The following is a 23,165-nucleotide window of genomic DNA, read 5'->3' on the forward strand; positions in this document are numbered from 1 at the left end:
GGCGCAGCTCTGGCCATTGCGGCCATCTGGGGAGTGAACCAGCAAATGGAAGACCTCTCTCTCTGTCTCTACCTCTCTCTGTAACTCCATCTTTCAAATAAATAAAATAAAATTTTAAATAAAATATATATACAAACCTCTCTGTTGCACATACAACAAACACTGTGTTCCTGAAACAGTGAAAGAAAAAATGAGATCCAAATAAAATATATAGTTAGTTAATAGTTCTATAGCAATGTCAATTTCTTAGTTTTAACAAATTTAGGATGATTATGTAAGATGTTATCACTAGGGGAGTCTGGGTAAAGGATATACAGAAATTATCTTTACTATCTTTGCAAAGCTTCTATAAATCTAAAATTATTCCAAATTAAATATTTTTAATAAAATTATGGTGCTTTGCCTGTAGAATGTAACTGTGTTTATGCATATGGGTACACATACAGCACAGGGACAAAGAATTAAAAGAAAGAAATGGTCCCAATAAAAGTGGAGAGAGGAAGAAAATAAATCATATAACCGTATTTTTTAATGCAACAGAGAAGAGAGCATTATGAAGTTAGAAAAGTTTTCCTGAGAGACCCAGACAAAGTCAGATGTGTACTTCAGAAAAACCTTTCTTTCAAGAAAATGCTCTGGGGCCGATATGTGGCATAGTGGGTAAAGCAGCTGCCTGTGATGCCAGTATCCCAAATTGGCACCCGGCTGCTCCATTGCTCCACTTCCAATCCAGCTCCCTGCTAATGCAACTGGAAAAACACTGGAGGATGGCCCAAGTGCTCGGGCCCCTGAACCCAGGCAGAAGATCTGGAGCTCCTGGCCAGCTCCAGCTATCTGTTGTGGTCATCTGGGGAGTGAATTAGTGTACAGAAGAACTCTCTCTCTCTCTCTCTCTCTCTGTTTCAAATAAGTAAATCTTAAAAAAAAATTAAGAAAATGCTGTGAAGTACCAGAAAGCATCCCCCCCCCAACTTTAAGTAACAGCTGACTTTTCATTCAGCGAAATCCTTTCTCTCAAACCATTTATTGCCTCCAAACCTTACTGTTTGAAATTCTATCAAATCTGAAATATTTCAATCTTGGCTAGAAGATCTAAGTCACTTTGACACAGAGAAACAAACTCTATATTTCCAGCTAAGGAGCAGAAGAACAGAAGTGCAGTTTATGGAGACATTTCACATCTATTTTAACTTTGTAGTTGCCAAGAAAACAAAATACTGAGCCCAAGCATAAGTTCAGTTCTAACATAGACTCCTTTATAAATATCTTTGCTTTGTTTTAAACCTACCAAAATATTCTTTCACTTTAATTTCTCCTATTCGCCACATTTCCCCCAAATTCCAATAACAAATCTCTTTTCCTTTGCAGAGTAAGTTATCCCATGGTTCTGTAGAATGTGAACTCTCTCCCTTGCAATGAGTCAGGAAGTTTGACTTTTTGAAACACAATTTTGCTCTGGATGGACTTACATATATTGAGAAGGAAGGAAGGGAGGGAGGAAGGGAGGGAGGGAAAGAAAGAGAAAGAAAGAGAGAGAGAAAGAGATAGGGAGGGAAGGAGGGAGGAAGGGGGGAGGGAGGGAGGAAGAAACTCATACCATACATCATCAAGCCTAAAATATAACCTCAAATTTAAGAGGCATTCTTATTTTCTGTGTTGATAAAAACGAAAAACTACAGTTCGTGCTTAGGGGACTTTAAAAGATAGGGAAAAAAACAATACATTCATTAGCTCACAGTTCTGCTGGTCAGAATTCAAGGCATAGCATAGGTGCTCAGGATCTCATAAGGTTAAAATCAAGGCACCAGCTGACTGTTCTAATGCAGAGTCCCACAGTGTTCTTCCAAGCCATCATGTTGTTGACAACCAAACACAAACCAGGAGGTGATAAATGCTAAAAAGAAAATAAAACAAGGTTACACTTGCTTTTCCCTCTAACATTGTCTTACTCTAGCTTCCCATTTTCTCCCATAATTAGGTTTTAACTCAAATGTCACTTTCACAAAGACATAATACTTGCCAACACAAAATTATCTCCTTTTTCTGTCCCAAGTCTTTGTAAAATCTCCTTATCCTCTTATTTTTCACCATATTTACCACTTTCTGAAATTATTTCCATTTCTTTTCTATTTTTGGCTTCTGAAATTGATTAAATCATGGCTTCCTATCTTTGATCGTTATTCAATCATTGGCCACTAATATTTAATAGGCATTCAAGAACTATTTAGTAAAGAAAGAAATGGGAGAAGGGGCTGGCACCGCGGCTCAATAGGTTAATCCTCCACCTTGCGGCGCCAGCACACCGGGTTCTAGTCCCAGTCGGGGAGCCAGATTCTGTCCCGGTTGCCCCTCTTCCAGGCCAGCTCTTGCTGTGGCCCGGGAAGGCAGTGGAGGATGGCCCAAGTACTTGGGCCCTGCACCCCATGGGAGATCAGGAGAAGCACCTGGCTCCTGCCTTCAGATCAGCGCGGTGCACCGGCTGCAGCGCACCAGCCACGGCGGCCATTGGAGGGTGAACCAACAGCCAAAGGAAGACCTTTCTCTCTGTCTCTCTCTCTCACTGTCCACTCTGCCTGTCAAAAAAAAAAAAAAAAAGAAAAGAAATGGGAGAAGGAAATTGGAGAGAAACAAAGACATTGACAGTGTCGAGGGGGCAGTCTAGCCAAAGGTACCTACATTTGTTAACTTTAGAATAAACAGGATAAGCCTCACGATGGAGCAGAATCTTGAAAGAATAACCCTAAACCAAGTTCATTTAACTGTTAGAGAGAAAATGTCCACAACTGTATTGAGACACCTGTCCCACAGGTGAGCAACACCAAGCTTCCAAGTATTTGTAAAGAAGCAACTTTGAAATGGAGAGCTAAAAAGTTTTTAAAAAAATTTTAAAAATAGTTTTGCTTGGACCCTCACCTCACGAGGGAGGGGAAGAACTTTTAATTAAGAATATCATACATTGGGGCCAGTGCCGTGGCTCACTTGGTTAATCTACCGGCTGCAGCGCTGGCATTCCATATGGGCGCCGGTTCTATTCCCGGTGGCTCCTCTTCCAGTCCAGCGCTCTGCTGTGGCCCAGGAGTGCAGTGGAGGATGGCCCAAGGGCTTGGGCCCTGCACCTGCATGGGAGACCAGGAAGAAGCACCTGGCTCCTAGCTTTGGATCGGCACAGCGCTGGTCATGGCGGCCATTTGGGGTGTGAACCAGTGTAAGGAAGACCTTTCTGTCTGTCTCTCACTGTCTGTAACTCTACCTGTGAAATAAAAAAACAAGAATATCATACATTACAAAAAAATTATAATACCTAAAGTCAAAGTACACGCCAATTTTTAAAATTCTGCAGATGTTTCTTCAAATATAGTTATTTAGAAAGACAAATTTTAATTTTTCTCCAACTAATTGTTTTTTCAAGACGAGTTACACAAGATCAGTTGAACCCGAATCAGAGAGGTCCTTAGACATCGTTCTTATAATCTAACAGTGACTGGCTGTAGGGCCCTGGCCACGTCACTCACACCACCGGAAGTCCCTTTCCCTCACCTGCAAGAAGGGAACGGACTTTATAGGTAGAAAACTCACAAGATTCTATTAAATCCGTGACAGCCTCTCATACGAGATAAACGGCCAAAGTTATTAAAGCTGCAATGTCTTTTAGACCCCAGAACGGAAATCTGGAGCTAACTACCCCTACCCTTCGGTTTTCATACAACAAAAGGAGGTTCCTCAGCCTGCCATGAGACTCTTAGAGATCTGCAAAGTAATTTCATCATCTCGCAGGCCAGCAGAATCCTGCACGCTTGGCTGCGGCCCCAAACTCGACGCCTAACTTTAGAGTTTTGGTTCCACGCACTTCTGTCAGGTCCGGGTCGCAAAGCCAACAGACTGTTGGGACACCTGGAGCACACCCCGCCCCGCGGCCACACCCAAACCGGAAGCCGGGATGCCCCGGAGGTTGACGGGAAACCGCTGCCGGGCTCCGCGCTCCCCCAGGCCCGCCCTCTCCGGTGACGTCATCGTCCGCCCCTTGACCCCCGCCGCCCCGCCCCCTTCCCTGCCTCCCCGTAGCCGGCGGCGGCGCGGCGTCTGAGGCAGCGATGGAGGGGTCCGAGTCGGTCGCAGCGCCGCGGGAGGAAGCAGCATCCTGTTCTTCCTGGGGGTCCGGCAGGTGAGAGGACATTGTGGCTACGAAGAAGCAGAGTCACAGGCAGGACCCGGGCTCTGGCTCTCCACGTCTTTCCCCTGGGGCGGACCGGGAGCGCGTGAAAGGCCGCGGGGCCCAGCAGAGCCGGCCCGGGAGGCTGGAGGGGCGCGAGGGGTGGGTGTGGCGGTGGGATGCTCCGGCCGCTGCTCCCGGCTTCCAGAGCGGGTCCACTTCCCGCCGCTTTCGGGGCACTCTTAGTTCCGGTTGGAGTCTGGCATCCTCCCTTCCTGGGGACCTCCGGTCGAGAGAGAAAGAGAGAGTTGTGGCTTCGATCCCTTGGTTTGAGCTGCTCCGCCTGGTGCCAGAGAAACCGTTCTTCGGGAAATTGAGACCTGTGGGCGCCCCCGTGCTCCATCTGCACGGGGATCCTCCTTCGAAAACTATTGCCGGGGGAACACCAGGATGAATCGGTGGCAGTCTGGCCATGCTGAGGCCTCTATTGACCAGAGCCCTCCCCCCACAAAGAAAAAAAAAAAAGGAAAAAATATGTGCCCATTCCTATTTCCTACTTTGCCCTAAGGTTCTCTTTTATGTCTTTCCCGCCCCTTTAAAATTAGGGGTGAAATGTTTGTGATAGGCCCTTTACCAGTCCTTCTTCCAGTCTTATTATAATTAATAAGGCGGGTAGTTAGGAGTGTGTCAGGTCCAACTAGCAGAATACAGTATGCCAAAGATAGAAGTGAAAGATAAATTGTTTTCAGTGGATGTGAGACTGCCTCTAAACCTGTAGCTGTTCCGCCAGTTTCAGACTGAAGGGATTGTCTGCGGTTGCCAACACTGCCAGATTTACTTGGGAGAGATTATGTAATGCAAAAAAAGCCTCATTGCTCTTACTTGAGACAATTTTGATTGTCTTCTAGGTTTTTTTTTTTTTTAATATTCTTGGAATATTTGGTGAGACAGAACTTTATGAAGAGTAAATGCCAGTCGTGATTTAGTGAAGGAGAGCAGGTTGTCCTTAACAGCTTTATCCAAACTGTTGTTTCCCCCAACCACCCCGTTCATGTTTTGTTTCAGTGGCCAAACGTGTGTGTGTGTGTGCGCGCGCGCGTGTTTATTTAGGGCAGAAGTCGTTTTATTAGATGATCTCTTAGAATTCAGCTATCTTTGAGCTTACTTTCAGCAGCAATCAAGAGTTTCTGCAATAGTTGTCAGTTTAATTAGCCAGAAATTGATATTTGGTGATAACAGTCAGTGTTTGGTAAGATAAATGAGACCATTTTAATCACATGTGTCTATAAACTTTTAAACTTACTTATCAATTCCAGGCTTATAGAATTGGATTCCAAACTGAATTTCATTCTGTTTTTAGAGTCCTGTAACAGACAACTACAGCTTCCCACAATCTGGAATTGGTTGCACTTTTGCCAAGATGATACTCAACTCTTACAGGGGCTCAGGCCCAAGTGCCACAGGCTGAACCCCCCTGCCTCTGGCCATTATTGCCTACAAATCTTGTTTTTCTTGTATGCTATCCTGTGAAAAAATTGAGACACACTGCTATAAATGATGTATCAGTAGATATACCTTATCACATTCACACACTGCTATAAATGATGTATCAATAGATTATACCTTATCACATTCATATGTGTAACTTTGTGAGAAGTTTTTAATTTCTAAAATTCAGTTAACAAGTATTTCTTGAGTGTTTCTTGTATACCTGCTATGAGAGATAGTAGGCAGTATAGGTTGGTAGTTAGGAACCAGATTGCTTAGGTTCAGTTCATGGCTGTGCCATTGACCTACTCTGTGACCCTGGGTCAGTTACAAGTTAACTTCTCTCAGCCTGTTTTTTTTTTTTTTTTTCCTCCTGTTTACTAGAGATGCCAGTAGTGCCTGTGTTGTAAGGTTGTTGTAAGGGTTAACTAATTTGTACCTCTAAAGCATTTAAAACAATATGTGGTACTGCTGGATCCTGTTTTAGGTATTGGATACAATAATGAGTTTTTGATGGACCACGCATTCTGTTGAGGGGTGGGTGGTAGACAGCAATTAATGATTTGAAGATATACAAAGGATAATAGGCAAGTGATACAGAGAAGAGGACCCATTCATGAACTGGAATGATCTGTGTTGTATTCTTGAGGCAGTATTTTAATATGGGCTTAAAGATAAGAAGTCTGCTCTTCTGGCATTTGAAAGCAAAGCATTCCTGACACAGGGAATAGTGTAAAAACTCTGGAATGGGGGCAAGTATGGCTTTCTGAGGAGCAGCAGCTCAACCAGTGTGACAGGAAGGTAAGCAAGAGGCAGAGTTGAAACTGGAGAGATATTTCAGAGATGGAACACATAGGCCCTTTTAAGCATGGTCAGATGTTTGAATGTTGAGTAAAGTAAATCCACTGAAGTTCTAAATTGGGGCATGATGTCTGAATTTGAAAATATTTGGGCTGTTATATGTAGAATAAAGGGGAAAAACAGTAATGGGAATAGGAGACTAGTTAGGAAGTCTGTGAAGTACTTTGGGTGAAATATGATAGTGGTTTGACTTAATGTACTGATTGAGTAGTTATAAGTGTTTGATTTAGTATCTCTCTTTTTTTTTTTTCACAAGCAGAGTTAGACAGTGAGAGAGACAGAGAGAAAGGTCTTCCTTCTGTTGGTTCACCCCACAAATGGCCGCTACGGCCGGCGTGCTGCACCGATCCGGTGGTGCCAGGAGCCAGGTACTTCCTCCTGGTCTCCCATGCGGGTGCAGGGCCCAAGCACTTGGGCCATCCTCCACTGCCTTCCCGGGCCACAGCAGAGAGCTGGACTGGAAGAGGAGCCACCGGTACTAGAACCCGGGGTGCCAGCGCTGCTGGCGGAGGATTAGCCTAGTGAGCCGCGGCACCAGCCTTAATATCTCTTTTAAAGTTACAGCTAACAGGACCCACAGTTGGACAAAGTAAAGGAATGAATTAAGCAGGAAGATTATAAATTTTAGGCCCAACTGAGTAAGTGGTGGTACCAGAAATTGAGACTTGAGAAGACTAAGTTAAGCAGGGGAAGTTGAATTATTTTGTGCTTCTTAAGTTTGTGATACCAAAGAGATGTTAGAATAGAGTAAACATTTTTAGCAGGTATGTAATATCTAGAGGTCAGAAGAAAGATCAGTGTAGATCACATCTGGAGGTCAGAGAAAATATCAAGTAAGTTTGTATCATCACTGTATGGTAAATTTCATGAGACTGAATGGTTTATCAAGGGAGAATGTATATATAGAAAAGGTACATGAGACAGAATTGCTAAAATTAGATTCATCAGTATAAATGTGGTAGTAATAAAACAATACCTGAAAATAAAACAACCATGAGTAATCTTGTATACATAAGACAAAGCAAATAGTGAATTTTAATTCCAGATTATTTTGAAAATCTAAGTAAAGTGTTGGATGAAATAGATATATTTGGTTTGTAAAAACCTTCAGTAACTCAGTCCTATTTATAATCAAATGTTACGTTATGGAATGTGACTATTTAGTAGCTATACCTGCTCTTACAAGTTTGCTTTTTCCCCCAGTACAAGTAAGAATTTTACCATTATGTCAGCTGAATCTGTGGAGATTGATGATGCGTTATATAGGTAAGAACCTTATGGAAACTGAAACTTATTTCCCCCATTCATTGTTATCAGATCATTTGAGTATTCTATCTAAAAATACCATTAGGTCCAGGTATTATTCTGTATAAATGCTCTAAGGGTTTAAGGTTTCTGGTATTGTTGTTTTTTTGGCTTTTCTTACTCTGTCGTCTGACAACTTAAATAATTAAATTTCAGCAGCTTTAGGATTAAATAGTAGTACTAAGAATTTTGCTAACTACTACAAAATACACTTGCTGGATTTTGAACCAGAATACTTATTTTGCTCTTGGTATTGCAGGAAGCTCATAAAAAATAATCCATTTCACTCTGCTTATTCAGTAGTATCTAACAGTTTGATTACTTAAGTTTAATCTCATTAAGACATTATATATTTGTAATTTATAATAAAGGACTGTGTGATCAATGCGTTGTGGTAGGAATGGAATTTGGTGGGATTTTTTTTTTCCAAAGATTTATTTATTTGAAAGAGTTACAGAGAGAGGCAGAGAGACAAAGAGAAAGATCTTCATCCACTGATTCACTCCCCAGATGGCTGCAGCAGCCAGTGCTGGGCCAGACCAAAGCCAGGATCCAGGACATTCTTAGTCTCCTACATTGGTGACCGGGGCCCAATTGCATGAGCCATTTTCTGCTACTTTTCTCAGGCCAACAGCAGGGAGCTGGATTGGAAGCCGAGCAGCCAGGACTCAAACCGGTTACCCATACAGGATGCCAGCATCACAGGTGGTGGCTGTACCCACTACACCAGCAGTGGCCCTTGATAGGTTTTTTTAACCATACTTTTTCATAAAGTTGAAACACTTTTCAGTAATTAAAGAAAAATTTAAAACATATACATTGTTACCATGCCTAAGAATTTTTTGAGTAGTTGTTTGTGTGAAAGATAGAATAGTCTAAGATAAAAAGTCATTAGAGGGGTGAGTGTTTGACACAGTGGTTAAGAAACCATTGGGACAACTGCATCCCATGTAAGAGTACCTGGGATTGAGTCCCAGCTCCACTACCAATTCTAGCTTCCTGCTAAGGGCACCTTGGGAGACAGCAGGTGATGGCTCAAATACTTGGATCCCTGTCACCTGATTGAATTCTGGACTTAGGTGCTGGCTGCTTTTGGCATTTGGAGAGTGAACCAGTAGATGGAACATCTCTATCTCTTTCTCTCTATCACTTTCAAATAAAAAGAAATAAACATTTCTACATTAAAAAAAAATTACTAGGTTCTTTTCTATGTAGTTATGGACAATACATTTTATGTAGGTAGAATTTGAAGATAGGTTCTTATGTATTTTAAATTAGAGATGTACTTTATTATATCACCTGATATTGATTCCAGATCTTTTAGTGGTACACATTTGGTGAAAGATAGACCTAGCACTTTATCTTGCTTATGTAAAAATTATTTTACAAATGGTCTCCTGATTATAAAATATACTTCAGATGTCACCTTACATTTGAACTCTGTATTTTTGACTCTATATTTGTGTCCTCTTGGTTATATTCTTAGAATAACAAATGGAATCTCCTTGAGATAGTGGCTAATTTTATTCATTTTTTTTGTATGTGTGGCTCTTCATTCAACCCTGTGATACTTTTATATAGGCATAATTTTCAGTAGACTAGTGACTGTTTTCCAGTTACAGTCCTGTTAGTAGACTGTTGTGTGCTTGACTGAAAAGAACAAAATGCAAACAAAATGTTACATGTCAAAATTAACATTTTTCATGATAGGTAAGGAAATTTATTATTAGTGACCAAATTTGTAGATTTGGGAGGCTTGTGGGGGGGGGGGTTGTTTTTTTGTTTTAATTTTAAATATGTCTACTGCTTAGTTGTCATAGAATTAGACACATGACTTTGAACAGTGATTTATCTTTGGGACAAGACTAAGAGTGAGGATACTTAACCTCTTACCAGCCTGGAGAAGTAATATTCAGGGGTAAGTTAAATAAAGATTGAGTAAGATAAAGATAAATTCCAGAACTTCTCTTTTTCTCTCCATTCTTTCACACAGCATAGTTCAAACCATTTTCTCTCACAATGCAAATTTTACAGCTTATGGAGTCATTTAGAACATATTCCTGGCCAGCGCCATGGCTCACTAGGCTAATCCTCCGCCTGTGGTGCCGGCACCCTGGGTTCTAGTACCGGTCGGGGTGCCAGATTCTGTACCAGTTGCTCCTCTTCCAGTCCAGCTCTCTGCTGTGGCCCGGGAAGGCAGTGGAGGATGGCCCAAGTGCTCGGGCCCTGCACCCGCATGGGAGACCAGGAGGAAGCACCTAGCTCTTGGCTTCAGATCGGTACAGCACGCCGGCTGTAGCAGCCATTTGGGAGTTGAACCAACAGAAAAAATGAAGACCTTTCTCTCTGTCTCTCTCACTGTCTAACTCTGCCTGTCAAAAAAAAAAAAAAAAAGAACGTATTCCTAACTTGCCTTTTAAAAAATTATTGTCATAAAATCACATAACACATTTTTAAGTTACTAAAATATTAACATTAACACATTCACAGTAGTGGTAATGCTATGCATGTTCTTGTACTGTGGATCTGTAGAACTTTCTTGTCTTTTATGACTAAGACTGCCCATTGCACAGCAAGTCCCCATTTCTCCTCCCCCTAACCTCTAGCAACCACCATTCTACTTTCTGCTGCCATGAGTTTCACACTTTAAATCCCTCCTGCAAGTGAAACTGCAGAGTTTGTCCTTCTGTGATTGGCATATGTTACTTAGCACAGTGTTCTCAAAGTTCATCCAGGTTGTACCATATGACAGGATTTCCTTCCTTGTTTTAAGACTGATTAATATTCCATTGTTTATTTATACCACATTTATTCATCAATGGACATCTAGATTGTTTTCACATTTTGGCTATGTCAAAAAAAATGCTTCAGTGAACATGGAAGTACAGATATCACACAGGCCTTGTAGTGCAGCAGGCTTAGCTGCTGCTTACAATGCCCACATTATCATATCCAGTACCAATTCAAGTCCCAGCTACTCTGCTTCTGATCCAGCTCCCTGCTAATCTGCCTAGAAAGCAGCAGATGATGGCTCAAGTATTGGAGTCCCTGCCCCCTATATGGGAAACCTGGATGGAGTTCTTGGCTCTGTCTTTGCCCATCCTTGGCTGTTAGAGCCATCTGGGCAGTGAGCCAGAGATGGAAGATCTCCCTCACCTCTCCCTCTGTCACTCTACTTTTCAACTAAATAAATCTTTAAAAAAAAAAAAAAGACACCCCAGTATCCAAGTGCCTGGGTACAATACCTGGCTCTAGTTCCTGACTCTAAGTGCCTCCTAATGCAAACTCTGAGAGACAGCAGTAATGACTCGAGTAATTGAGCTCCCACCATCCACATGGAAGATTGAATTGCCTTCCCAGACCCTGGTTTTAGTGTCAGCTAGCTCTAACTGCAGCAGGCATTTAGGGAATGAACTAGCAAATGGGAGTGCTAGTTCTCTCTTGCGCTCTCTCTTTATCTGTGTCTTTCTGCCTTTCAAAAACCTAATAGACCCTGTTTCCGGTTCTTTTGGATAAATACCCAGAAATCTAATAGCTGCATCATACAGTAATTCTATTTTTAATTTCTTTTTACTTTTTCAGTAATTTCCATGCTGTTTTGTATAATGATTGTACCAATTTACGTACCCACCAACAATATAAGGGTTCCCTTTTCTCTGTACCTTTGCCAACATTTGTTATCTCTTGCCTTTTTTTAAACATTATATAATACTTTTTTTAAAACTATGTATTTTATTTGAAAAGAAGATAGATGAGACCTACCATCCACTGATTGACTCCTCAAATGCCTGCAGTAAAAAGGACTGGGCTGGGCCTGAAGTTGGAAGTCAAAAACTCCACCCAGGTCTCCCACATGCATGGCAGGGACCCAACCATTTGAGCCATCACTTTCTGCCTCCCAAAGTGCAAATTAGCAGGAAGCTGGAATGAGCAAGGCCCAGGATTCTGATATGTGATGAGGGTATCCCAAGTGGTGTTTTAACCAGTAGGTCAAATACCCTCCCTTGTAAGTTGTCTTTTTGATAATAAACATCTTAATGTGTGTGTGGTGTGAGGTAATGCCTCCTTGTTTGTCACTCCCCCATTCGCAGAGGAACGACACCGGACCCTGCGCTGTTCTCTCTGCCCGGCCCTTCCCAGGTTAGCTGCTGTTCCCTCACTCGCAGAGGAACGACGTCGTCCTGGGTTAGCTATCCCACCCCACCCCCACCCCCCACCCCTGCCTCCTCGGAGGGGCGCCACCCCACACCGCTATCTCCGCTTCTGCGGAGGAGCGGCACACCACCGGCTCTCAGGGGTTCCTCAGATGTTTCCCTCAGATGTTCCTCGTGCACGTTGTCTCTCTCCTCCTTTATAGTCCTCTTCCACCAATCCATGCTCTGCTGCCCACATGCTGAGCACGCTGCTCTCCTCCAATCAGGAGCAGGATCAGCTCCTGGAGCTCATCAGTCAAACTGGTGAGGCAGCTGCGTGGAAGTTGTTTGCTCCCTCTCAGCGCCATATTGTGGGAGAGCAGATACATAGAGTAAGTCTTAATTCCAGTAACTTAGTCTAGTCTCAGTTGCTCCCCACACTTGTTTTAAAATGCAATTCTGTAATGATCCGTGTTGTTGAACACTTTCTAATAGGCCTATTGGCCATTTGTATCTAGAGAAATGAATATTCAAGCCCTTTGCCGATTTTTTTACTCAGTTATTTAGAGGATGTTTTGATGTTGATTTGTAGGTGTTCCTTTGAGGATTAACTCCTTATCACATATATGTTTTACAATTACCTTCTCCCTTTCTGTAGTTTGCCTTTTTACTCTGTTGATTACTTCTGTTACAGTCCCAGTTGTCAATTTTTGCTTCTGTTGCCTGTGCTTCAGTGCCATATCCAGGAAATCCTTGCCAATACCAGTGTGGGGAAATTCCCCTGGTTTTTGCCAGGAGTTTTATAGTTTCAAGCCATACATCTAAGTCTTTGAACCATTTTGAGTTGATTATTCTGTGTGATGTAAGGGCCCTGTTCTGCAGTTATTGAAGACCCCAGCTTAACTACACAAATCATGCTACACTGCTTTCTCACCAAACAATGGTAAGAAAGGCAAGTGAGAATTATGCTTTTCCAGTTAAATTATCTTTTCCTGCAGTGTCCTTTTGTGCCTCAAAAATACCTTTTAATTTATTCACATGTCTGCTCTGTGGTATTTTGCCTGAGTTATTTCTAATCCTTTCTGTTCAGCCTTGAAGCACTTTATTCTTGTTGCTGTTCAAAGTAATCATTACATTATCCCATAGTATTAGTTTACATGTATGTTGATTCTGTCAAACTGAGTTTCTTAAAGTCAGGTACATTGACATAGTGTCTTAAATCTTAAAAAATTATCATAAAGTGACTATTGAATGACTAGGCAAGACAGCAGGTTGAAACTGACTTGTGGTCTGGAATCCCAAACTAGTACACTGCCTAGGGACTTTGACAGTTCAGTGGCTAGGCAGAAATTAAAACTGTAAGCATCTTAAGGATATCACAGGATAGCCTAAAAAAGATATACAAGGCATTAACAATAGGAGCTATTGATGCCAAGAAGATATTTACACATTTCATCTTGAAGTAAAACCAGTATTCAGAGCATGATGGAACATTCCCCACCTCCATAATCTGACATAAGGCTGCTACAATAAGGCCGGCGCCGCGGCTCACTAGGCTAATCCTCCGCCTTGCGGCACCTTTCTCTCTGTCTCTATCTCTCACTGTCCACTCTGCCTGTCCAAAAAAAAAAAAAAAAAAAGGCTGCTACAATAAAATAATCTTTCACATTTAGAAATTCTAATAGAAAAATATTTTATCTCTAAATTTGGATCCTTTTGAGCAAATAAGTATCTGTATAACAGAACAGGTATACATAAATTCATTTCTCCTAAAAGTTCAAGTTCTGACATCTTACTGTTCAGATTTGTAAGGTCAGTACTTTAAATATAGTTTATTTCTTCCTGGAACTAGAACTGAAATTCAGTTACTTTCCATTAGTTACGGTTTTTTTGTTGTTTTGTTTTTGACAGGCAGAGTGGACAGTGATAGAGAGAGACAGAGAAAGGTCTTCCTTTGCCGTTGGTTCACCCTCCAATGGCCGCCACGGCCGGCGCGCTGCGGCTGGTGCACCGCGCTGATCCGATGGCAGGAGCCAGGTGCTTCTCCTGGTCTCCCATGGGGTGCAGGGCCCAAGTACTTGGGCCATCCTCCACTGCACTCCCTGGCCACAGCAGAGAGCTGGCCTGGAAGAGGGGCAACCGGGACAGAATCCGGTGCCCCGACCGGGACTAGAACCCGGTGTGCCGGCGCTGCAAGGCAGAGGATTAGCCTAGTGAGCTGGGGCACCAGCCCTTCCATTAGTTATGTAAGCTTTCTCCAAACATGGATAATTGTGTCTGCTTCTAAACAAGCAGATTTTGCTATAAAACTAAAACTTTAAGAAAGTTTACAGATATTGAATAGCTAAAAGTTTTTTTTTTTTTTAAGATTTATTTATTTATTTGAAAGTCAGAGTTACACAGAGAGAGGAGAGGCAGAGAAAGAGAGGTCTTCCATCCAGTGGTTCACTCCCCAGATGGCTGCAACGGCCAGAACTGCTCCAATCCGAAGCCAGGAGCCAGGACTTCTTCTGGGTCTCCCATGCAGGTGCAGGGGCCCTTTTTTTTTTTTTTTTTTTTGACAGGCAGAGTAGACAGAGAGAGAGAGACAGAGAGAAAGGTCTTCCTTTGCCGTTGGTTCACCCTCCAATGGCCACCGCGGCTGGCGCGCAGCGGCCGGCGCACCGCGCTGATCTGAAGGCAGGAGCCAGGTACTTATCCTGGTCTCCCATGGGGTGCAGGGCCCAAGTACCTGGGCCATCCTCCACTGCACTCCCTGGCCACAGCAGAGAGCTGGCCTGGAAGAGGGGCAACCGGGACAGAATCCGGCGCCCCGACCGGGTCTAGAACCCTGTGTGCCGGTGCCGCAAGGCGGAGGATTAGCCTAGTGAGCCGCACCGCCAGCCCTAAAATTTTTTAATATTTGTATATATTAAGGGACTTCAGAAAGTTCATAGGAAATGGAATTAAAATATAAGTTTATTTTGATGTCAAAAAATTGAAATCCAATGTAGTTTATTCATAATGTACCTTTGCTGTGAATTTTTTGAAGACCCTATAAGTTATGAAATTAGGAAATATGAATGGAATGTGTATGTATTTCAAAAATTTTTACACAAAATACAATCTCTAACTTCATTTTCCATGGACGTTTTGAAGTCTCCTATATTTTAGATCAATTTAAATATACTCAATTGAACAAGGTATCTTTCTAAAAAAATTTATTTATTTTTAAGATTTATTTATTTATTTGAAAGAAAAGTTACAGATAGGGAGAGAAAATCTTCCATACTCTGGGTCACTCCCCAAATGGCATCAATAGCCAGGGCTGGGTCATTCTGAATCCAGGAGCCTAGACCTCTATCCAGGTCTCCCCCTTGGGAGCTGAGACCCAAGGATTTGGGCCACCTTCTGTTGCTTTCCCAAGTGCATTAGCAGGGAGCTGGGTTGGAAGTGGAGCAGCCAAGATCCATGTCATTTTGGACGCTAGCATTGGAAATGGCAGCTTAACCTCTGCCACAACGCAGGCCCCCCAATTTTTTATTTTCTTATTAATACTCAATCTTTTTCTTTCTTTTTTAGTTTTGTTTATTTGAAAGTCAGATTTACAGAGAGGGAGATACAAATCTCCCATCCAGTGGCTCACTCCACAAATGGCCACAACAACCAGGGCTGGGCCAGACCGAACTATTTCTGGGTCTCCCACATGGGTGGTAGTGGCCCAAGGATGTAAGCCATCTTCCTCTTCTTTCCTAAATGCTTTAACAAGAAGCTAGATCAGAAGTGAGGTAGGCAAAGACTCCAACTGGCATTCCAGTGGGAGATGCATGTGTTGCAAGTGGTGGCTTAACACATGTACCACAGTGCCAGACCTATTAGATACTAAGTCTTTAGCCACCTCATTGGTACTAATCAACTAAATCTAAACTTTTTCTCAGCATTTAAAGAGGTTTTGTTTGGGGCCATCTCTGATGTCATTTTCAGCTATGTCTCCCCTCCCTCCTTTATTGACTACAAATTGTTGGTTGAATTGGACATAAGCCTACTCTTTCTAGATCTGATCATTTCTTTCTTTCCCTCTGAAGATTTTCCTTAGCCTGCTGATCCCAAAATTTATCTGAAGAAATGAATTAGTCCCCATTTAGTACTCTACCCTTGGTTTTCTAACTCTACTTTTCCCAAAGAACCCTCTGCTGGAGATTAATAAGACTGATTCAGATTTGAATAAAATGGTATGTTGATCTATTTTTCTCTTACTTCTTGCATATAGTTTTCTGTGTAGAGATCACTTTGTGAAGGGCAAAATATCAAAGCATTTCTAGTTCTCTGGATGTAATACTATCTTAATAGTATCAAAACTTGTTTCTTTTGGTGGAATCTTAGAAGAAACTCTTTCCTGTGGCTTCCAGAATACCAGTGTTTTGTTTCTCTTCCCACTACATTTAGCATCCTGTCAATTGAACTATTATAATAGTCTCTTATCTCTTTAGAATTACTCATCTCTAATCAGTTTTCTACACTCTATCCAAAGTGAAAATTGTTCTGTATCATCTATATTGATGAGACCAAACTGTTTAATATGCATTGAATCCCCATTTTGGTTCTAGAATAACAGAGTGGCTGAGAGTATAAATTTTAGTATTAGATCTAAGTTTGAATCCCCCACCATTTATCAGTGTGTGACCCCTCTTAAACCTAATGGTTTTCATTCCTTCATTTTTAAAGTATATTTATTCATTCAAAAATTTAAACAGAAAACTGAACAAATTACAAATTAATGAACAGAAGTCCTGAGAATTTCAGTAGTTTTAGTTATTATTTCTGATGAGCGATGGCTATGTCTTTCTTTCTAACCTTCATGTTACTCCCTAACAATTTACTCTTGATCCTGTTTTTCAGCCTTTTCAAACCTTACCTGTATTTTCAAGGTCTGGTATTTTATTTTTCCGTAACTAAAAACTAGCCTATTATATTTTAGCAGATGCTGCCAGAAGATGTGAAAGTTCAGGGTGGGGAAAAGATTTCTCAAGAGTAAAAGATTACTCATGCTAGCAGCATGAGTATTAGCATGGAGTCATTTTCCCCCTTGCTGTCAAAACCCATGGAGGTGTTGGAAGTGATGAACATGGACATCTTGCCTTCTTACTCATCTTTGCTGGAAGACATTGATTCTCTTATAATGCAGTATGCTAGCTGTAGGCTTTCTACAGATGTTCTCTGTTAGGTTGAGGAAGTTCCCTTCTAGTACTAGTTTGCTTAGAGTTTTGTTTTTATAATCATAATCACCCCTTGTGTACACCATACTCCTCTTTTTTTAATTTTTATTCATTTATTTCTTTTTTTTCATTTTTATGTGAGAGACAGACAAACAGGTAGAGATCTACCATCTACTGGTTTACACCACAACTGCCTGCAGGAGCCAGGCACCCAGGTACTTGAGCCTGACTGCTTCCAAGGGTATGCATTAGCAGGAAGCTAGAATTAGGAACAGACCTGGGACTCAAACCCAGGCGTTCCAGTATGCAGTGCTGGCATCTGTAATGGAGCTTAGTCTACGGCCATACCACCCTGAATGCTCCCAATCTCGTTTGTAATGTAGCTCAACCACTATCCTAAATACCCTCTCCAGTTTTGATTTTGATAGGATACTAGGTTTGTCAACTACAGTCATGCACTGCATAACAATGTTTAGTCAGTGTTGACTACATATGCAGTGATTATAATGAAGCTGGGAAACTGCTTTGGACTAGTGACATTTTTGTAACCATCCTAACATTTTAATACATTTGGAACATGGAGTTTGAAAGAGGAGTGACAAAAGATGAGAGCAGGGCTAAGTAGGACCTAAATTACAAATGACCTTGTGACTAGTATTAAGGAATTTAGACTTTTTTATAAGGAAGATAAATAGGAAACCATTGAGATTTTTGAAACAAAGGATAATATGTCTGAATTAGTAGATGTAATTCTGGGGGTATATTGCTACAATAAAATACTGTAGTAAAATACAACAGAAATAAAAATTAATAATGAGCTACATGCATAATTCTGAATAAAACACATAATTTCATTCAAAATTAAACACAGAAGACGACATTCAAAGTGATCCCATCTATATAAATGTTAAAATCGGACAAAAATAAGTATATTGTTTAGGAATACACATGTAAAAGTGAAAAGATTATATACAGAGTATATCTATTCAGTGACTAATAATGAGTAGTTTTTACTATCTAAAGCAAATCTTTAGCATTGATTTAAAAAGAAGAATTTAGGTTTTATTGTATCTTGTAACAACAAGGGAGTAAATGACAAAGATTCTAAAGTTTCATATGAACAAGAAACCAATTTGCAGGCTTTTATGTTGAATATGAAATTGTGTAGTAGAAAAATCAAATATTTTTTAACATGCACTAAATGTGTGTGTGTGTGTGTGTATTAATTCCAAAAGTAAACACTTGTAATCCATGAAGGATTAAAGTATTTGTTGTTTATACTGAACTTTCAAATGATTCTTACAAGAATGTATTGGAATTTATATTATTCAGGAACTGATATAGCATTGAGTTTCCCATTGTTGTTTCAGATAAACACTTACTGTTGACTTTATTCATCTTTCTGTCTTACCAAAGTTGCTAATGTATATTTTGAAATTCCCATTCTGATACTACGTTATGTCTTAGGATGCATAACTTAAGTGTCCTTTGTATACTTATACAATTAAAGTAATGTGCAAAAATTGCCAACCCACCTGAACTCTTAGTAGAGCAATTTTTTTGCCTCCAAAATCTTGTTTGTAGTGAACATTTCAAAATGGAGATGGCAAACTCAAATGCCTGTTGTGACCACTAAAGTAATAAATGAGAAGCAGGATGATATAGAACTGTGGCAGGTCTGCAGTGCATAATATTCTAAAGAGAGAAACTCTTACTCACCTACATTTGCCTGTTACCTGGAAAAAATGTGGATCACGGTACCAAATCATGTAATTTTTTCCAAATATGTCATATTTGGAAATTAAGTCGGAAATTTTTAAACCTTGCAAATCATCTAAAATAAGTTTGTGGGCAAGATTTACTGCCTAGCTATCAGTTTGCAGACACCTTTAAAGGATAAATAAGTTTGATAAAATACTATTTTTATTTTTCATTGTATCTTATGTATAGTCGCCAGAGGTATGTTCTTGGAGACACAGCAATGCAGAAGATGGCCAAGTCCCATGTTTTCTTAAGTGGTATGGGTGGTCTCGGTTTGGAAATTGGTAAGCAATATTTTTATTCATAATTTTGAGTGAGACTCTTGAGCAAAATAATTTTAAGTAATTTGACTCCTTATATTTCCTGTAATAGGAAGACAAGACTCTTTCATGATACTGTTATATTCTTCCATAGGTACCAATTATGACTCTCATTGTTTTTTGTGCTATTAGTAATCACTAATGATCATTTTTTGTATCTGCTAATTCATCATGGAAGCACTCATACATATATTCAGAAAAACATGTCTTAAAAAACACACTAAAATCTTAAGAGTAATTATCTCAGGGTGATGTAATTATACAAAATTATATTTTCCCTCCTTCTTACTAATTTGTGAAACATTTTTACAAGAAGACTGTATTTCCTAAGTAGTAAAAAAAGTTAAAATTATCCTGTCAAAGATGTTACCAATCTTCACAAAGACATATCTAATATGCATTCCTAATGTAAAGCTTTTTCTTTTTCCTTTATAGCAAAGAATCTTGTTCTTGCTGGGATTAAGGTAAGTGAGTAAATATCTTGTAAATATAATATTTTATAGTTGCATGGATATACATTGTGTGGAATATAGTATGTTATATTAAGTATTCTGCATTAGTAAACATCTTGGTTGTTCTCAGTGACAGTGTTGCATTGAAAATCCTTAGACCTACTTCTCTTTTTTTCTCCATGTGTCTTTGAGATCGTTTCCTAAAAGTGGAATTGCTTAGTTTAAGGTTACATGCGCATGTCTTTTTGCTGGAAATTGCAACATTTCTCCCCTTTGAGGGTGAACCACTTCACATTTCCAGCAGTAATGTATTGTATGGGAGTAGCTGATTCATCTTACTCTAATCAGTTGAATATGTTGTCAAACTTGGGTTTATGCCAATGTGATGAGTGAGAAAAGATAATTCATTACTAAGAAAGTTCAAACATTTTTGTATATTTTCAAATGCCGTGTGTATTTCTTTTTCAATATACTCCCTGTTCATATACTTCCCCTTTTCCTATAAGGTTTATGGCCTGTGATGTAAGTTACAAATATTTTTCTCTTTCTTTTCTTATTTTTTTATTGGACTTTATTTATTTATTTGCGAGGCAGAGTTGCAGACACTAAGAGGGGAAACCAGAAAGGTCTTCCACCCGCTGGTTCCTTCCCCAAATGACTGCAATTGCTAGAGCTTGACAGATCCAAAGCCAGGAACCAGGAACCTCTTCTAGGTCTCCCACGAGGGTGCAGGGGCCCCCGGACTTGGGCCATCTTCTGCTGCTTTTCCAGGCCATAAGCAGAGAACTAGATCAGAAGAGGAGCAACCAAGACATAAACTGGCACCCATATGGGATGCCAGTGCTGCAGGCGGAGGTTTAACCTACTACGCCACAGCGCTGGCCACCTTCAATTTTCTTTCTTACTTGGAACACAGAATATAAATTGAAGTGTTTGTTTACAAGAATTTTCTGGATTTTTGTATGTTGATTTTTGTAACAAACTTCTTTTATTAAATTCTCTTATGATTTAAAGGAGCTTTCCGCTGGCGCCATAGCTCACTTGGTTAATCCTCCGCCTGTGGCGCCGGCATCCCATATGGGCTCAGGGTTCTAGTCCCGGTTGCACCTCTTCTAGTCCAGCTTTCTGCTGTGGCCCAGGAAGGTAGTGGAGGATGGCCCAAGTGCTTGGGCCCTGCACCCGCATGGGAGACCAGGAGGAAGCACCTGGCTCCTGGCACCACCGGATCGGTGCAGCGCGCCGGCCGTAGCGGCCATTTGTGGGGTGAACCAACAGAAGGAAGACCTTTCTCTCTCTCTCTCTCACTGTCTATAACTCTACCTATCAAAATAAAAATAATAATAATAAAGTAGCTTTCCATTCAATTTATTAAGGTTTCCAGATAATGATATTATACCTAATCATATCATATACAATACAACTAAATAGGTTTAAATAATAATACAACTAAAAAGTTTAAATAGTATTAGAGAAGTGAATATCACTGTGTTGTTCCTAACTTCCACCAACACTTTCTTCTTTTTTGTAGGCACTTACAATCCATGATACAGAAAAATGCCAGGCATGGGATCTAGGAACCAACTTCTTTCTCTGTGAAGATGATGTTATTAATATGAAAAACAGGTGAAGGTATTTTGATGCACTATCATGAGGGTTTTTTGTGTTTTTTTGAAGATTTATATATTATTGAAAGGCAGAGTTACAGAGAGGGGGAGGCTGATGCAAAGAGAGAGCAAGGTCTTCCATCCACTGATTCATTGCCCAAATGGCTGTGACGGCTGGAGCTACACTAGTCCAAAGCCAGGAGCCAGGAGCTTCTGGGTCTCCCATGTGCGTGCAAGAGCCCAGAGACTTGGGCCATCTTCCACTGTTTTCTCAGGCACATTAGCAGGGAGCTGGCTTGGAAGTGGTGTAGCCAGGACTAGAACCAGTGCCCATATCAGATGCTGGAGCTGCAAGCAGTGGCTTAACCCACTACACCACAGCACTGGTCCCTGTCATGAGAGTTTTGACCTTTTTTCACTGTATCCAGAATACCAGTTTAGTCATTATTTTTTTTAACTCATCTCTAAAAGTTCATACTCCATAAGTAAATAAGTACTGATAAATATTTATTTAATTATTATTTGTATCTATCAGATTTTTGATGCATTCATACTGCTACCTAGAAATGAGTTTTGAGATTACAGAAAGAGGTCTATAGTATTGCTGAATTGTTTATAGACTTACGGAGCTTGAAGCTTGGAAATATAAGGGTACACTTTGAGATTGTTTGACTTATTATAGGAAATTAGTACATTTTCAGATTATATTGTTAACCTGTAAAGATAAATAAGTCTTGATTTCCTTTATATTTATTAGATTTCCATTTAAATTTCCTAACATGTCAGATTCTTCTATAATAGTATCTAACTTTAAGAGATTAAGTTGAATGAAACAATAGTAAAGGTCAATTCTTTATTTTTTTTTTCCTTAGGGCTGAAGCTGTACTTCAACATATTGCAGAACTAAATCCATATGTGCATGTTACGTCATCATCTGTTCCTTTCAATGAAACCACAGATCTTTCATTCTTAGATCAATACCAGGTTAGTACTCCATTTGTATTAAATGTTGTTGACAAATTTTAAGACAAATTGTTAAATATTAATATGTTACAACCAATTTAACAATATATTGAGCAGAACAAAAAATTTCAAGGTAGAAGATTTCTATAGGTGTATGTTATACCCTTCAAATTCTCCATTTTAGAGAAAGGGCCTAAAAATTTTTGGCAAAGAAGTTATATCAGTTGGCCGATTTCACTATAATATGCATGAGAAGTTACCGAAAATCCAGTGATTTGTATGAACATGTATATTTATTCCTCATGCATCTGCATATCAGTTGAGTTCAGCTGTTCTAGTCTGAACTCAACTTGTATTGAACTAAGAATCTGGGTTCTCCTCTAGTATCTATCTTCTGGAATGAGGAGGCTATCTTCTGTGATGGCAATAGCAGAAACAAAAGAAAAAAATCCTACCCCTAACACGTTTCAAGGCTCAGTTTATTTCTATTAAGATCCTATTGGCTAATCACATTGTCAAACCCCAGATCAGGACGTAGGAAAGTGCATTCTGCTCTTCCTAAGTCATAGGCAAACAATACAATATCAGAGGAGTAAAATACATGTATTTATAAATCTTCTTTGAGTTACACTTCCTTAAAAAAACAGCATAAATGAATGTTCTAAAAATAACAAAGTAACTAGGTTAATCCTGATTTTTCCTGTAGTTAAGTTATGCTATTGCCTATTTAAATATCAGTGTAAGAGGCAGGAATTTGGTATAGGAATTAAGTTGTTCTTGGGATGCCTGTCTGCTTACCATATTATAGTGCCTAATAATAGTCCCAGCTACTCTGCTCCTGATTCAGCTTCTTGCTAATGTGTATCCTGAGAGGCAGCAAATGAAGACTAAACCACTTGGGTCAGTGTCATCCATTTGAGAGCTCCGGATTGA

The 23,165-nt window shown here is 40.2% G+C and overlaps 1 protein-coding gene and 1 long non-coding RNA gene across 4 annotated transcripts in view; one reads left to right on the forward strand and one right to left on the reverse strand.

Annotated features, from left to right (window-relative positions):
- Window positions 1-137: 137 nt before the first annotated feature.
- Window positions 138-3,961, reverse strand: LOC149125162 (uncharacterized). The gene is made up of 3 exons (XR_016212144.1): window positions 3,848-3,961; window positions 2,980-3,250; window positions 138-1,894 (listed from the first exon to the last, which is right to left on the reverse strand). It is a non-coding gene; the product is annotated as an uncharacterized LOC149125162 (long non-coding RNA).
- Window positions 3,962-4,011: 50 nt separating this feature from the next.
- UBA6 (ubiquitin like modifier activating enzyme 6) overlaps window positions 4,012-23,165 on the forward strand; it is a 94,720-nt gene continuing 75,566 nt past the window's right edge. For 2 of the 3 annotated variants that reach the window (XM_051819765.3, XM_051819766.3), the window contains exons 1-6: window positions 4,012-4,162; window positions 7,703-7,765; window positions 19,083-19,177; window positions 19,649-19,677; window positions 21,194-21,288; window positions 22,142-22,253. In XM_051819765.3, the coding sequence (XP_051675725.1) occupies window positions 4,092-4,162; window positions 7,703-7,765; window positions 19,083-19,177; window positions 19,649-19,677; window positions 21,194-21,288; window positions 22,142-22,253 (465 nt within the window). In that variant the 5' untranslated portion in view covers window positions 4,012-4,091. The remainder of the gene's footprint in view (window positions 4,163-7,702; window positions 7,766-19,082; window positions 19,178-19,648; window positions 19,678-21,193; window positions 21,289-22,141; window positions 22,254-23,165) is intronic. The other variant, XM_070048076.1, reaches the window with a different exon arrangement.

Source organism: Oryctolagus cuniculus, chromosome 8 (genome assembly GCF_051225735.1).
Source record: "Oryctolagus cuniculus isolate XC-2025 breed Fujian yellow rabbit chromosome 8, ASM5122573v1, whole genome shotgun sequence".
Taxonomy (NCBI): domain Eukaryota; kingdom Metazoa; phylum Chordata; class Mammalia; order Lagomorpha; family Leporidae; genus Oryctolagus; species Oryctolagus cuniculus.